We start from the raw sequence: 16,089 nt of genomic DNA, 5'->3' as shown, positions 1-16,089 counted from the left end.
ACATCATTGTATTATTTATACAAAGGTGTATTTAATTCTCTTGTGAAATCTAGAGTGTGGTTTGATCTTGACCTTCATTGTTTGCAGTTAGAAACTTTATCGACAAGCGGCGAGATCGATCCACAATCGTATATTATGTACATTGTATTTATCGAAATTACTGGTTGCAAATGTGCAATTTTCCAATAAAAAGGGGAATTCTTATGTGGCGAAGAAAATCAAAAACAATCTCGTGCGTAATGAAATGACAATGACAAATTTTAGTTCAACACAAGTTTTAATTGAAAGCAGCACGATGTGCTTATAAGAAGAACGAGATTTTTCGTTTGATCGTGAGTGAGATTTAACAAACTGAAGGTAAATATTTATATTTTATAAAATATTATAATAAAAAAATTGATAATTTTTTAAAATTTTTAATGCTTAAATATATATTTTTACTTTCTGGAAATACTATTATTTCATATACTTGTAATTATTTGTGGTTTTTAATATATCATTATCACAATTACAGTGGTGGTCAGGTAAATAGCACACATTATTATCTTAACATATTTTATTTAAAATAATTACATTATTTCTCCAATTATTTATTTTGTGTCTAAATCAAAATAAATACGAAATGTGAATGGTCAGAGAAATAGTACACTTCTGAAAAATATATATTTGCTATATAAAAATTGTATTGAATATTGAAATATATTTTTTATACTGACTGGATAAAATGTGAATGTGATCCTTTTATAAAATACCTTACAAAATATTTGAATTTAAATTTTGTGTTTTCTCTGGCTACTACTGTATATTATTATGTCCAGTACTTAAAAAATCAAACATCAATAAAAATCCATGCATGTAATAAAATCTGGGATTTACCCATTAGTAATATTTAGTTGAGTACGGACAAATAAAATTTAAAAGCATTTACTTTTAACATTATCATATAAAATGTGTAGATAATTGCATTTAAGATAAGCAACACCAATGGCTTAATTACGGTACAAATATACATATCCATTAGTTGTTATAGTAACATAAATTATTGCAATATGTAAGTTTTTCTCTTCAAATTGTATATTTCGTTAAATAAATTAACCAATTCCAATCCTAAATTTTGTTCATTATATTAATCTAGAGAGATAATATATGTATTCAATACAATCTGTTATAATAAAGTAAAATAAAAATATCAATTCTGTAATTAGAACAGTGATTTTAAATCTGGCACATTGTTGAAATTATTATCTACAGGAGAACAATTGAAATGCAATAGCATTTTTTATCATTTTAGGATAATTTATCAGTTCATAATATTAAGTGATTAATATTAATCCACCATTATTGCACCACAAGTTTAATGTTAACCAAGCAAATATGTATTGTGGTGCAAATTATGTTAAAACTAATGTTTCAACAACACACAAGACCTTTGTAAAAATCTACGATAACAGTGGTAGCCGGCGTAGAACTGTTTATACTGTATACGATTACAAACACGATAGGTTAATTATATATACAAACATTTTTAAAATCAGTTCTACAAGTGGTCTCATAGAATTTTTCTGATAGTGTATATTTGGGTTATTTATAAAACAATCTATTGGTGTGACATGACGTAGGTGAGATATTCGAATTATTATATAAAAGAGCAATTTTCTGTTGCGTGTAAAAATAATTTCGCTTTTCAAACTGGTGTAATATTTTCTATAATAGTTTAAAACACTTTTGTTAGCACGTAATGTGTCCATGAAACTATGGAACTCAATGTGTATATTAATAACTCACTAAAAATTGATAAAACAATTTAATTTGGCAAATTACATAATGATAAATAATTAAATGTTGTACGAAATTAGATAAAAATCACAATAAAAACACTTTTTAGGTGTTTTTTGATCTTACATTTATCAAAACAAAATCCTATCCTAACATTTATTATAAATATAAACATAAGTATGTTTAGTCTAATTGATAAAGTTTCATTTTAAACTGCAACTTTGTTTGGTGCTTACTTTGTATTCTTGTTTACACTTACCTTCGAACCTATTATTAACCGCACTGAATCTAAATTTGGCAATTGAAAATTGTTTACATGTATTTCTTGTGCCGTGACTGAAAGCTGACCCATTATCATTTTATTGCCGAGATACTGCAGGTTTAAAAATATGCAACATGCAAACGAAGCTTTTTCCTTTCACCATTCTATTGAAGTAACTCTCACTGAAGCTGCGCACACGAGCAGATCAATAATATGCATAAATAATAAGGATGTCAAATAAAATGTTAAATAAATTAGTTTAATATAAAACAAGGTACTTTATTTCAATTACAATATTAGTCGTTATCCAACAATTAATTTTTTTAATTTATATGTAAAATTCATTGACAAAAATATTTCTCTTACACTTAATATGAATGATGATGGAGATATTTGCATTGTTCTTATAAATATGAGAACATGTTTATGTAAAAGAGTTAAAAAGTCAAAGGTGAACACATAGGAATTGATAATCGTTCGTTATAAACATTGCAAAAAATTGTTATTTAGTTATTACAGTGTGTATTCTTGTAATTTTATTCTTATCACAACTATGTGAATCCGTTTTTTTGCCGCAGCAAATTTTATTTAATATTTTTAAAATTCTTGATTACGAGGTGCATATTTTTTACTAACACAGCAAATAACTTTTTATTCCTAGTGAATTTTTTCCATTTCCTAATGGTTATGTGATAATTTGACTTAATTTAACTTTAGTACTTAATATTATATTGTTATAAATTAGTAACTAAAATAAAATTCGCGATATAATATAAATTTCACTATTATCTCACAGAATATAGTTCAGACAACCACTACCATGGACTTCGATGATATGCTTGAGGAGCTCGGTGAGCTCGGTAGATTTCAAATCACCACTTACACATTAGTATGTTTGCCAGTATTATTCGCAGCTGCCAATAGTTTAAGTTACGTCTTTACAGCCGGGGTGCCGAATTACAGGTAACTAAACATCAACATTTAATTGTCTTCGATAACATTTAATGATTGTAGGTGTTTTATACCGGAATGCGAAGAAGCCGGCAACACTCATTATGAAACACCGTGGACAGACTGGGCCATACCGGCCGAAGGGGATTCCAACGATGTCATTAGCACAAAATCGACTCTTTGCGACATGTATAAAGTTAACGAAACATATTACAACGCATCACAGACCTGCACCAAAGACATATTTACTGATCAAATTATACAGTGCAATCAGTGGGTTTTTGATGAAACTGAATCGACAATAGTGAATGAGGTGAGGACAAGATCATGTGTATACGAAAAACTAATATCCTTCTTTATAGTGGAACATCACATGTACAGAAAACCAATGGAAACTATCGTTAATAGGATCTTCCCACTTTGCGGGTATTGTAGTAGGGTCAGGATTGTTTGGAGTATTGGCCGACAGGTTATTTTACTCATCATCTGACTTAAGTAAGCAGTAATTAATAAGATTTTGTTTTAGATATGGAAGAAAAATAATATTCATCGCCTGCATACTAATTATGAGCTTAACTGGAGTGTTACAAGTCTTATCACCGGAATATATTACATTTGTAGTACTGGTTTTCCTAAATGCTTTAGGAACTTCTGGAGTATATCCGTTGGCATTCATAATAGGTACTTCTATACGATATAAAACTGGAATCTTAATTTATTTGTGGTATTTACAGGGGTGGAAATGGTAGGAAAACGAAAAAGAGAGGTAACCGGCATAGTTCTAAATTACTTCTATGCTGTTGGTGAAGCACTGGTAGCTTTGTTTGCTTGGTACACCAAAAATTGGATATATTTGCAACTTATAGTAGCAGCACCCCCATTTTTGTTTTTAATTTATCATTGGTTAGCTTATTTTATATTGATATTAGACGCATATCAAACGATACTTTTTTAGGATGGTGCCCGAATCAGTTAGATGGCTTCTAGCTAATGACAAACAAGAAAAGGCCAAGCAGATTATTTGCAAGGCCGCAAAAGTTAACAATGTGATACTTTCCAGCAATGTGATGGACGCACTAAAGGAAGTGGCTCCTTTACATGTAAATTATTCCATTTTGTCTTAGCCTCGGTATTTAATTAAAATTGTTTTAGGAGATGGACAAAGCTTCTATAACGGAAGATAAAATGTTGCCAGTAATAAAAGAAATGATAACTTCTAAGACATTACTCCTACGATTCGCCATTGTCTACTTTATTTGGTATACCTTTTTGTTACACCAAAACCACTTTGAATAATTTAATTTCTTTTTAGGGCTGTGAACGCTTTTGTGTATTACGGACTATCAATAAATTCCACCAGTTTAAGCGGCAACAAATACATTAATTTTGCGTTGGTTAGTTTAATTGAAATACCAGGCTACACAATTGCTTGGGTATCTATACAAAAAATTGGGAGAAGATACGCTTTAATACTTTCATTAATATTGTGCGGTCTAACTTGTACCTTAACAATATTTGTACCTTCAGGTATGAAGAAGAATGTTACCTTTATACCATAGTTATTGTTATGAATACTTTTAGGTATGACTTGGGCCATTATTGTATTATTCCTATGCGGAAAGTTAGGTATAACGTCTTCCTTTGGCATTGTTTACGTGCACACAGCCGAAATGCTTCCCACAATCGTGAGGAGTGGCGGAGTTGGGTCGGCATCTACCATCGCCAGATTAGGAGCTCTGTTAGCTCCTTTTGTGCCTTTATTGGTATGTTTCATGACTGGTTTTATTTTCTTTAATATATTTCTATTATTTTAGGGAGTCTATTTCAAACCTTTACCTATGTTGTTGTTTGGAGGTACAGCTCTAACAGCAGGATTATTAGCTTTAAAACTTCCTGAGACGTTGGGAATAAAATTACCAGAAACTGTTGAAGAAGCAAAAAAATTATAATAATTTTTATATAAATTTACTGAATATGTATACAATTAGTATATATTTTTTTAAATTTAGATAAATATATCCTTTGCATGTGCAGTGATTAAGACATTATGTTTTTGATATAGAAGAGATTAAATCATTTTTTATAATTATAATTCTTCATTTATTTATCATACACGGTGTTTCTAAGCCAATACAATAATAATATTCTTTATAAAATATATTTTATACAGTGTAACCCATTTGAATATGTATACAGTATCAAAAATGATGAACGTGTCTACTCGCGTATTGAGACGGAACATCAATACCCCATTTGTAAACAAAAAAGAAAGATATACATGCAATTATGTGGGCGGGCCGGACTAACTGGAGGGGATCATTTGGTTTTGCTGCGTTTAGCATGCGGTTCGTCTCCGCAGACGAGTCGGTGTCTTTGAACACTTTATTTAATTATTTTTAGTTTTTTTACTTATGCATTTATTTATTTTATTTAATTTTTGGGATACATTTTTATTTTGAAAAAAGAACTTTATTTTTAGAATACTTATTTTTGTTTTTAATATCGCATATGGAGAGTTAGCAAAGATTAATTTATATTGTGCGCAAGCGCGCACTAGCACGGCGCATTGTCTCTGAGAGTGGGGATTCCTACTACCGGGCAAAATTTTTCCCTCTTTGTCGTGCATCCATCTCTTACAACATCCAGACACGAAGAGCATTTTTGGCACTGTATATACCTCACATGTGACCTGTAGATCAAGAATTAATTAATTTGAGTATGCCAACGAGGGGGGAAATTATACTCTTTTTTAAAATTTTAATTAAATTTATTATATTAATTTCTCAAGGAATTACTGGTTTAAAAGTTCTGTTATTGATAGAAATTTGTTTAATTTATGCAGAAGATTACATTGTTTATTAAAACTTATTTTAGTAGGATATTTGTAGCAAAATTATTCTATTGGTATTCCCATTTTTGAAACGATTCAAATTATGCACATCAAAAGACGCACAGTATATTTATTGGTCCGAACAAAACGGCATCATTATAATCAATGAAAATTCGATGTTTTAACATACGTTTGACATTGACAAGTAGATAGGAATTTAATTTTTAGATTGTCAAACATATTTACCCTGTGTTGATAAACAAATGATGTTTTAATTCCTACTTCTTCGTTTTAAAAAGAAGAGTGGAATATGAATTCAAGCATTACATATCCGAATAATATAAATGACATATGCAGATTCTGCTTAAATGAGGGCAACATTAATTATTTATTATTTGACAATGAAAAAACTACTGAAGTCTGCACAGCACTGAAATCTGTAAATTTAGTTGTAAGCAAACTAATAATGATTCTGAAATATCCTGCTGAAATAATACACTATATTACAGGTAACTTATAATGAAATTTTGCCAAATTCAATATGTGATATCTGTAAGCAACAAGTTGACACATTTATTTCCTTCAAGGAGTCAATAATACATAATGAAATGTTATTGGAAGAAGCCTATCAATTTCAAAATAAAGTCAAAGAAGAAGTACCTTCAGTAGATTTTGTCTGTGAGATTAATCAATTAAATATATCTGAAAAAGAAATTGAAAACTGTGCTAAAGAGAAAATTAGTTCACTAAATTTCTTTGGCGATCAAGAAGAAATAATCAAACAAAGTGATAAACCAGTCAAAAAGAAAATAGAAAGGAAAAGGTCTACAGTGAAATGTGAAACATGCAATAAAAAAATCAACCAGGAAAATGTAGTGGATCATAAAGGGAAGTGCAATATAAATCAAAATAAACAGGAAGAAGTTGTTTGTGAACAAAAACCTAGCACATGTAATATTTGCTTCAGGATCTTCAGTTCAGAAGTTAGATTGGCATTGCATTACATTCAACATGTAATGTATGACAGTGATGTAAAGATGGATATATTTTTATTTTGCAATTATTGTGGTATCATATTTAACACAAACGAGGAGTATATACAGCACTTAAAGGAAACACATAATGAAATAGATGACTGGATTTGCAAAGTGTGTAATTTAAAATTTGAGACTGAATTTTTGCTAATACAACACTTGCACAGCAGTGCCTCATGTGAAATGATCTCAATGAATTTTAAAAATGATGTTTGTATGCTGTGTCAAAAGGTGGTGAAAGAATCCCTTGCAGGTCATGTAAAACAACATCTGTTGAAAAGGTACAGCTGTAAGTTTTGTAACGAGAAGTACATTACTTCAATAGGTTACAATGCACATTTAAAAAACCACCCTCAATACAATAACAAAAATAAGTGTGAATATTGTAATAATATGTTTATATCCAAAAGAAACTTAAGCAAACACATAAAAGAAATACACAACAGTGACCAGTTTGTTTGTGAGATTTGCTCGAAAGTGTTCAACAGGAAACACAACCTCTCATTACACATGAGACAAAAACATGACAATAAAACCAGGAATTTTATTTGTTCAGTGTGTGCATTTGCCACAAAATCAAACAGTGAACTAAGAAAGCATGAGAGACTTCATTCCAATGAGAGGCCTTATAAATGCACATTTGAGAATTGCAATAAAACATTTAAAACTAGCAGCCATTTAAATCTTCACATTAAAATTCATCTTAACATCAGAAATTTTGTGTGCGAGTTTTGTGATAAAAGCTTCTACACGTCGAAAAACTTGAAACACCACATTTTGGTTCATACTGGCGTGAAGGACTTTAAATGCAACTTATGTGAGAGTGAGTTTATGAGGAGAGATCAATTAACGTCGCACATGAGGAGAAGACATGGTTGTTTGGAGTATTCATTTAAAGGAAACTAATCATTCCATATAAAAATTAGTAGCGGTTACTTAATATGAAAATGTTTTTATCAATATTTTTATAAAATAAATTAAATGGATTATTGGATTGTATTATTTTTTCCTTAAACGTGTACGTGTTGTTAAAAAAATACCTCCTCGCACCATAATAAAGTAAAAAATTATAATTTTATCAATTGAAAAGTAAAATAGTACGCCACAATGACAGAAAAAACAATAAACTTATAGAATTTCCACATAGAAACATAAAATTATATTATAAATTTGAAGCGACATGATTTGAAGTAATGGGAATTCGATGAAATTTTAAAAACAGGGCATTTGAGGTTATAAGTATTTGTAAATATTCGCACATAATAAATAATGGAACTTCGTCTGGTTTTGCCAGACAATAAAAATGAAATTTGTCGATTTTGTTTAAATGTTAATCAATCAGTTACCTATCCATTGTTTTATGAAAGAGAACCAACCAAACTGCACGAACTAGCGTCCAATTTACAGTTAGAAGTAAGGATATCAAATATTAAACATAAATATATTTAATTAAAATCGCACATTTTAGATACCTTATGAAGATATCCTTCCAAACAACATTTGTTACAACTGTGAACGACAACTTCAAGCCATCAGTAGCTTTAAACTTTCAATAATTGATAACGAAAAGATACTTAGGTGTGTTTATGTTCAATCCATAGAAAATGAATTACCCAAATCAGATCCATCTGAAATAACTGAACCACAGACTGATGGAGACACTGAAAGAAAATTAGACCTTGAAAGTGATCAGGATCAATGTACAGAATTTTATGAGGATCCTGAAGTTGAGGAAGCAACAACAGTAAAAGATGATATAACAAAAGAAGAATCAATAGAACAACCAGAAAAAAATAATAGAAGTAAATTGGGTTCTTGTGAAAAATGTGGGAAGAGTTTCAGAAAAGACTACTTAAAAAAGCACAAAACAAGATGTAAAGGGAATGTAAAAATTCAAGAGAACGAGAGTTCTGAACAGGAATCAACAACATACAATTGTACAGTATGCAATGAACATTTTGAAACAGAATTAAGGTGTTCCCTTCACTATATTCAGCATTTTTTATATGAAGGCAAAGAAAAAATAGATCCTATAGTATTTTGTAATTTTTGTGGGTTCATCCTGCAGACTTATGAAGAATATTTATCTCATATCACTGAAAAGCATTCAGATTGGTGTTCAAAAACATGGGTATGTAAGTTATGTTCCTATGGTTATTCTACTGAGTTTGAGCTGGTGGCACACATGCACACATCAGAGTTTTGCAAGACAATTCAAGTGGATAATGCTGACAGAAACTGTTTAATTTGCAAAAAAGAATTTGATGGACCACTTTCGAATCACCTGAAAAAGCATTTACTTAAAAGGCATGGATGTCTGAAATGCCAAGATAAATTTATTACACTTATAGCACATAATAATCATCTGGTAAGCCACCCAGAGTACAAACACAAATGTAACCATTGCAGTAGAATGTTCGTCTTAAAATCAAATATGGAAAAACATATCAAAGAAATGCATGAAGATGAAAAATATATTTGTGAAATTTGCTCAAAATTTTTCAACAGAAAAAATAACTTATTAAGTCACATAAGACAGAAACATGACAACCAGTCAATGAAAATAATTTGTCCACTTTGTGGCTACAGCACTGTATCAAAACATGACTTGAAAAGACATGAAAGATTCCACACCAATGAAAAACCATTCAAATGCAATTTCGATGCCTGCAACAAAGCATACAAAACTAGCAGTGCTCTGAGCCATCACAAGAAGACCCATCTAAACATCAGAAATTACAACTGTGAGTTGTGTGATAAATCATTCTATACCTCAAATCATTTAAAGGATCACATGTATATACATACTGGTGAAAGAAACTTTGGCTGTAACATATGCGGAAATGCGTTTAAAAGGAAAGATCAACTGTCGGCGCATCTAAAAATACACAAGCCAAGATCTATTGAAATTCAAATTGAAACGAAACCCATCAATACTGAACACAGTTATGTCATCAAATTTTAATTTTTGATGGTGTTCAATTTTTAAAGTGCACAATTGTCTTTCACATGAAATGTTTCCTACCTCCATCATATGTACATATTTCAATAGTTTATTATTATATTACAAATATTACTTGTTGATTATATACATCTGTATGTATATGAATTATTAATTATGATTTTATTCCATCACAGGTCACTTTATAAAAGAGATCCCATTGTTCCAATTTAGACATTTTTATATAATTTATTAGTATGTTTACTATTTTGGTAAAATTAAATGTAATTCTATAAATATGAAATATTTGTAGTGTAATGCAGGAGAGAGGCAGCATTTTTATGAAAATATTCTAGTAAATATTAATAAAATATTTTATTTGCAAAACAGGTTTTGTAATAAAAAAATATATAATAAATATAACTTTTGTTTTATTTTAATTGTAAGTCCAGTAATTACCCACGTAGTGCCTTTTTTTTTCAAGTTGATTTTTTAGTTACAAAATGTATAATTGTAGAAAGAATTCAGTGTAATTATTTTAAAATATAAAATATTTTGATTACCCTTAATTACATGTATGTATTTCCTAATTGACAATAAATAGTAATAATGCTACTTATCTGGGTACCTCCGCATATTAATTTAAGAAATATTGGAATTTCACAATTTTTGCACTTCTTATATAAATGTATTGTCTACATAATTACCTTCTGCATTCAAACTAACGGAAACGTAAGATAGGGGAATCCCAGGAATTTCTGATTATTTTTTGAATTAAAAACTGTTCACGGAGATTTCGTTTTAGAGTAATATAAGAATATACTTATTTATATCATTATTTCAGTTTTAAAAAAGAAATAATAGCCAATCCATTTAAGTTGTTTAATAATAATATAAGTAAAAACATAATACATACAACACATATGTGTGAAAATGCCTATTTTTATACATCTGAGCTTCTATAACAATAAACAAAACCCACTAATTGTTAATCTTTTGCGTGGGACCCTCTAAACAATAATAAACTTAAACATTTTGACACACTTATAATCCAAATAAACATACACTGTGGTCCATTTTAAAATGATACACCCCTATAAAATTTGTATTTTTTGTTCAATTTCAAGATTGGATGCTCAAATTGCTCAACAAAGTGCCATCAATTATATAAACATTTTAATGTTATTAAAATTATAATAAATAAAATAGTTATTAATAATAACAATCATTATTATTTATTATAATAAAATTATCCAAAAACTAACTTCTTTTGTTCAAAATTTGTACAATTTCCACCACCTTCTGGTTGGCAGTCTCACTGTCCATTTCTGATAAACTGGCAGCTATAAACTTGCCTAACCAGTGAAATTTTCCTAGTCGAGCAGGAAGTGGTTGTTGTGTACTTAATTTTTCATCACTCCCCTGTTGTTTCTTTTTTTTACGTACCTTTGGAGTTGTGCTGCCGACGCTAGAGGAAGGGGGTGACACCTTTAAACTTAAAGTCTCACTTGGTGTAGGTGAGAGCATTAGTTCATATTCATAGTTTTCTGTCTGTTCATCAGGCTCTACCTTTATGTTTGGCAGCTCATTACTTTCCTCAACAAAGTCTATTATGTTTGAACTTGCGGATGCTTGCTTATTCTCATATTCTTGATTTTTTGGTTTTGGAATATAGTCAACCACATAGTTAGTACGTCTAAAATAAATAAACAGTATAAAACAATGGCGAACATATAAACTGGATTTTTATATACTTTCTTGGAAGTATGACGTTGTCAAGAAAAGATAAGCTTGAGTAAAGTTCCCAAATATCAACGTCTCTAATAGGAACCCCTGATCTTATGCATTCATCCATTCGCATTTTTTCTTTACGGTACTTTTCCCGTATCGCCTTGTAGCGGCTCATTATAACTTCAACTAAAAAAAGACAATGGTTTATCATCAAAACAAATTGAATCTGTTCTGCTTACCTGGTTGATTCAACATGGTCGCTATGTTCCGGAACGCATTTTCTTTTTTTCTGTTATCCCGAAAATCTTTTCGGGACCTATCCCAAATTATGGGATAATCTGCTAGAACGTTTACAATTGCTCTGTCAAGTTCCATTCTGAATAAACACCAGGAACCAACCGAAAGATGTTAACTTAGTCAAGAACTTGGCACAACAAATTTAAGGTAAACCGTTTGTATGTCTATGCGCATGCGTGTATAACATATCACAATACAAATACACTACCACTGCACTAATTATGTTTCCGCATGCAACAACGTTGCCGCATCTGATATTTTATTACTTACCCAGATATTTTGTAACATTTTTTTTATATTCCGATATAAAAAGAAAATATACATTACAAGTAAATAATATTGTAGTTGATTTTTTAGATTAATTAATTTTGTGTGTGTGTAGAAAATATACATGATTTCAATAAATAAAACACTTCAATGAGTCAAAAATGTATTGTTATCTTAGGCAAACTAAAAATAATAATATTTCAAACAAATAGGGCTTCCATTTTATTTGCGATAGAAAAATTTGATTCGCCAATTTCCATCGTTTTTGGCTGGAGAGTTTCCTCATCAAATCCCTCAATAGAATCAGGATTGTTAATAAGGTCTTGCTCATAGATTTCCGTATAAAAAGAAAATCTACTACTGTGTGGGTGGAATTTGTTTCAAGTCACTTTTTTAATTTCATCCTGTGTCTTTTCTCTGCCCAATCAATATGATATAAGGAGGGAAAAGACCAAAGTTATCAAGACAAGATAGATTTTTCTAATCACAGTAAAACCAAATATCTGCAAAATCCTTTGAAAATAAAAGACGTGGTCAGCAAAATAATTTATTCAATCCTGTACTAGCAAAACCCCAGTTTTTTGTACCGTATCTGTTAAAGTATCCAAATTAGGAATTGGACGGCTTAATTCTTTAACAGCAAACATTGTCATAGAAATTTTAACTGTAAATCCTCAACGACATTTCTTATTTGGAAAAATTTTTTCGTGTTAATATTGGTTGACATCTTATCGTAATAAAAATGAGATTAAAAGTATTATAAACCTTCAATCTAGTAGAGACATGATCAAGTAGTTTTTGAAATTGAAGAATCGGCAATTTTTGTGTCGGTATTTGGAATTATCCCATTTGTTAGAGGCACGCCTCAGCTTCCCTACCATAGAAACAATACCTTAAAGCGCATGCGCTAATGTTGGAACCAAACACATTTATTTATGAAACGAATTGGTATGAAGAGTCACATTTAAAAGTGTCTCTGAAGAACTTCCACACAAAATATTCTTTGAAATTTGAAAGCTGTTATTGCTCGTTTAATTGTTGATTTTACAACATATTATCCTTATATCTTAGTTTACATATTAAATTATATTGTATTTTAAAGGATAAAAACATAAAAAATAATATATTAATATTAACGTTGTCAATAAAATCATTTTCTTAGTTGAGGCATTGCCTCAATTGAGTAGCTGCTACTAATATTAGGATAAGTATATCATCATTAGTATAATGTTCCAATATTCTTAAAAAATAAGATTTGTGCTATTTTTGACAGTTTATTCCACAGATTACTTAATTTAAAAAATAAATGATTTTTAAATAGACCACACTGTATAAGTATACAGTTTTGAGAGCATTAAAAGTATATACATCTGGTGGTGGATAATTTAAAAAAAGAAATACGAATTAGCATGATTTAAATATATAAAATTGCTACTTATTAGAGGCACGCTCTGCGGACAAATTACTATTAGATACGCTACATGGTACAAGACCACGCGCAGACCGTTAATTGGAACCTAAATACACTCCGTATTCAATCCGACACACAAACTGTATAAACGAAAGCAAAAAAATAAAGCGATTAATAATTCACAGACCGCACGTCAAAAAAGTTATGTGCCGGTGTCCGAAAAAACTTCAAACGTCCCGCCTTCTTAATATTGATTGTTCTGCAAGAATCTTCGCTCTCTCTCGCCGGCCAACAAACACAACAGTCGAAATCGAGATGGCGTCGAGAGTGCACGTACTCTGACGTTTCCGATAAACAAAACGATCGTTGATAATTTTAAATAACCGCGGGGTGCCGTTCGGCGCGATTGGTTTTACCAACGTTTTTTGCATTGCTGTGCCGTTTGTGCAACTTACGGACGCCGTGTCCATTGATGTTAGGTGAGTTTCGACTGGTTTTTGACCGGTGACAGGGCCAAATTCGGTCCGTGTAACAATTAACCTTTTCGGTGCCGGCTAGAATTGAATAAATGTACAACCGCAATACGACGCACCGTTAGCCGGCGGATTGACAATGGGTTCTCGGTTACTTGGGCGATTTGTTGGTGCAATTGTGCCGAGACCATCCACGGACAACGGTCAAGAAGCCTATTGGAATTTTTTTTCAGCGAGTCGCCGTACCCAGTTCACACGATGCGGAGTCGAAATGTTTTCTCGTCTTTTATGATAATTATTTCAACCTTGATAGTCAAAGTTCATGATTCAGATAATTTTCGACTTATTAATCCCGTAAACCGGCTTTAATTACATTCGGAATTCCCTTGTTTTATCAATTTGAATTTTAAATTCGGACGCTTTTTTATCGCAATTGCGAAAATTATGCTGTTGTACTATTTTATTTACGATAAATCGAATTTGATTTTGACGAGGTAATTTATTATGTATTTATTCAATTAATAAATTTCTGAGTTTATTAGTACTGTTTTAGACCGAAAGATGCGCTGTTTTATATTAATTAGTTAAGATATTACAAATACAAATAAATGAAAATACATGTTTTGTGTGGACGTATTTATGTGTTCAGTTGTCATTTTTTATTTTTCTTAAATATAAATTATTTTCTGTGGTTCTTTTAATTAAGGTTTAATTTTATATTTAATTATTAAAATGTATGCAATTGCATTTTATTGCCTACTTGTTGTTACTTTTATGTTATTATTTATTATTTTGTGTTAATAAAATTTTTATTAAAATATACTTATTTAATTATTTAATTTAAATTATATATAAAAAATTATTGTAATTTGTTACATTATTTATTTAAATTATTTTAATTTACAAATAATTATTAGAGTTCTTTTTTTGAATTTTTAAAAAAGTACTCCTATTTTTTACATACATAAAATTTAAATTCAAATTTATTCAAATAATTAAGTAATTAAAGAACAATTAGTTTTATTAGGACTAAATATTGATTGGATAATTTATTATATTTTAATTAGTTTAATTCAAAATTTTTTATTAAAAAGATTTGAGTTTAAAGAATAATAATTTTTATTGGAATAAAATATTTTTTTTGAATATAATTTAATGATATATATAAAAAATGTCATAATTTGATTTTAGAAAGGAGAGTGTTGGATACATGTCAGAATTTTTTTGAATTGGAATACTATTTTTTCAATACATAAAATTTAAATTTTAATTTATCAATTGATTTAAATTATTAAAATAATTGAAGACAGAATTAAATGAAAAATAATTTTTATAGGAGGAAATATTTTTTGAATGTAAGTTAAAGAAATATGTAGAAAATTATTATAATTTGCCATAATATTAATTTTAATTATTTTATTTTAAAAATCATCGTTAGAAAGAATATTAAGTTATATATCAGATTTTCTGGTATTATTTTTTATACTTAAAATTTATATTAAAATTCATAAACTTCTTTATTAAAATTTAAAGAAATATATAAAAACAAAAAAATATTATAATTTGTTGTATTATTTATTAAAATTATTTTAATTTACAAACACTCATTAGAAAGAAAAGGGTTGGATATATTTCATATATTTTTTTCTATTAGTATTACTATTTTTTACATACATATTATTTATATTTGAATTTATCAATTTATTAACGTTTTTAAAATGAGTTGAACGAAAAATAATTTGAATATAATTTAAAAAATACGTCGAAAAATATTGTTGCAATATTAATTTTAATTTTTTTTTATTTAAAAATCATCGTCAGAAAGAGGAGAGAGTTACGTTTCAGATATTTATGGATCAGTATTACTATTTTTTACACCACATACTTAAAATTTATATTAAAATTCATAAATTTATATATTATAATTTAAAGAAGTAAATAAAATCTAAAAAAAATGTAATTTGTTTTATTATTTATAGAAAATATTTTAATTTACAAACTGTCATTGGAAAGAAGAGGGTTGGTTATATCTCAGATTACTATTTTTTACATACATAAAATTTAGATTTGAATTTATCAATTTATTTACATTATTAAAATGATTTAAGTCAGAGTT

General features: G+C 29.1%; 5 protein-coding genes across 10 annotated transcripts in view; 4 read left to right on the top strand and 1 right to left on the bottom strand.

Moving 5' to 3' along the window:
• Positions 1–71: 71 nt before the first annotated feature.
• On the top strand, positions 72–5,036 carry LOC109608045 (organic cation transporter protein). Its single transcript, XM_049966052.1, has 11 exons — positions 72–357; positions 2,835–3,001; positions 3,053–3,302; positions 3,352–3,458; positions 3,516–3,670; positions 3,724–3,892; positions 3,945–4,089; positions 4,142–4,248; positions 4,302–4,516; positions 4,571–4,752; positions 4,804–5,036. Exons 2-11 carry the CDS (start codon positions 2,859–2,861, stop codon positions 4,936–4,938), a joined length of 1,608 nt encoding a protein of 535 aa, XP_049822009.1. The 5' UTR covers positions 72–357; positions 2,835–2,858; the 3' UTR covers positions 4,939–5,036.
• Positions 5,037–6,065: 1,029 nt separating this feature from the next.
• Positions 6,066–7,844, top strand: LOC109608044 (gastrula zinc finger protein XlCGF46.1). Of its 2 annotated transcripts, none has more exons than XM_020024484.2 (2): positions 6,066–6,270; positions 6,329–7,844. In XM_020024484.2, exons 1-2 carry the CDS (start codon positions 6,130–6,132, stop codon positions 7,757–7,759), a joined length of 1,572 nt encoding a protein of 523 aa, XP_019880043.2. In that variant the 5' UTR covers positions 6,066–6,129; the 3' UTR covers positions 7,760–7,844. The 2 variants fall into 2 exon arrangements, with proteins under 2 accessions (XP_019880043.2, XP_049822119.1); XM_049966162.1 differs by having other exon boundaries at positions 6,066–6,328; positions 6,407–7,844.
• Positions 7,845–8,122: 278 nt separating this feature from the next.
• On the top strand, positions 8,123–10,203 carry LOC109598464 (gastrula zinc finger protein XlCGF57.1-like). The gene is made up of 2 exons (XM_049966407.1): positions 8,123–8,266; positions 8,322–10,203. Exons 1-2 carry the CDS (start codon positions 8,123–8,125, stop codon positions 9,816–9,818), a joined length of 1,641 nt encoding a protein of 546 aa, XP_049822364.1. The 3' UTR covers positions 9,819–10,203.
• A 459-nt stretch (positions 10,204–10,662) lies between these two features.
• On the bottom strand, positions 10,663–12,038 carry LOC109598463 (uncharacterized). The gene is made up of 3 exons (XM_020014374.2): positions 11,765–12,038; positions 11,549–11,711; positions 10,663–11,490 (listed from the first exon to the last, which is right to left on the bottom strand). Exons 1-3 carry the CDS (start codon positions 11,898–11,900, stop codon positions 11,055–11,057), a joined length of 735 nt encoding a protein of 244 aa, XP_019869933.2. The 5' UTR covers positions 11,901–12,038; the 3' UTR covers positions 10,663–11,054.
• Positions 12,039–13,825: 1,787 nt separating this feature from the next.
• Positions 13,826–16,089, top strand: part of LOC109601623 (alpha-mannosidase 2) — a 118,995-nt gene continuing 116,731 nt past the window's right edge. For all 5 annotated transcript variants that reach the window (XM_049966944.1, XM_049966942.1, XM_049966943.1 and 2 more), the window contains exon 1: positions 13,826–13,979. The gene's annotated coding sequence lies outside the window, so the exon portion shown is untranslated. The remainder of the gene's footprint in view (positions 13,980–16,089) is intronic.

Source organism: Aethina tumida, chromosome 4 (genome assembly GCF_024364675.1).
Source record: "Aethina tumida isolate Nest 87 chromosome 4, icAetTumi1.1, whole genome shotgun sequence".
In the NCBI taxonomy this organism is placed as follows: Eukaryota; Metazoa; Arthropoda; class Insecta; order Coleoptera; family Nitidulidae; genus Aethina; species Aethina tumida.
This window is presented reverse-complemented; position numbering and strand designations above follow the sequence as displayed.

Bases quoted from the DNA above. Each gene is read 5' to 3' on its own strand.
- LOC109598464 (XM_049966407.1), top strand. From the start codon at position 8,123: ATGGAACTTCGTCTGGTTTTGCCAGACAATAAAAATGAAATTTGTCGA. The intron at 8,267-8,321 runs GTAAGGATATCA...CGCACATTTTAG, and splicing joins CGTCCAATTTACAGTTAGAA to ATACCTTATGAAGATATCCT.
- LOC109598463 (XM_020014374.2), bottom strand. From the start codon at position 11,900: ATGGAACTTGACAGAGCAATTGTAAACGTTCTAGCAGATTATCCCATA. The intron at 11,712-11,764 runs GTAAGCAGAACA...GTCTTTTTTTAG, and splicing joins GACCATGTTGAATCAACCAG to TTGAAGTTATAATGAGCCGC. The intron at 11,491-11,548 runs GTATATAAAAAT...TATTTATTTTAG, and splicing joins AACGTCATACTTCCAAGAAA to ACGTACTAACTATGTGGTTG.
- LOC109608044 (XM_020024484.2), top strand. From the start codon at position 6,130: ATGAATTCAAGCATTACATATCCGAATAATATAAATGACATATGCAGA. The intron at 6,271-6,328 runs GTAAGCAAACTA...ACTATATTACAG, and splicing joins TGAAATCTGTAAATTTAGTT to GTAACTTATAATGAAATTTT.
- LOC109608045 (XM_049966052.1), top strand. From the start codon at position 2,859: ATGGACTTCGATGATATGCTTGAGGAGCTCGGTGAGCTCGGTAGATTT. The intron at 3,002-3,052 runs GTAACTAAACAT...TAATGATTGTAG, and splicing joins GCCGGGGTGCCGAATTACAG to GTGTTTTATACCGGAATGCG. The intron at 4,753-4,803 runs GTATGTTTCATG...CTATTATTTTAG, and splicing joins CTCCTTTTGTGCCTTTATTG to GGAGTCTATTTCAAACCTTT.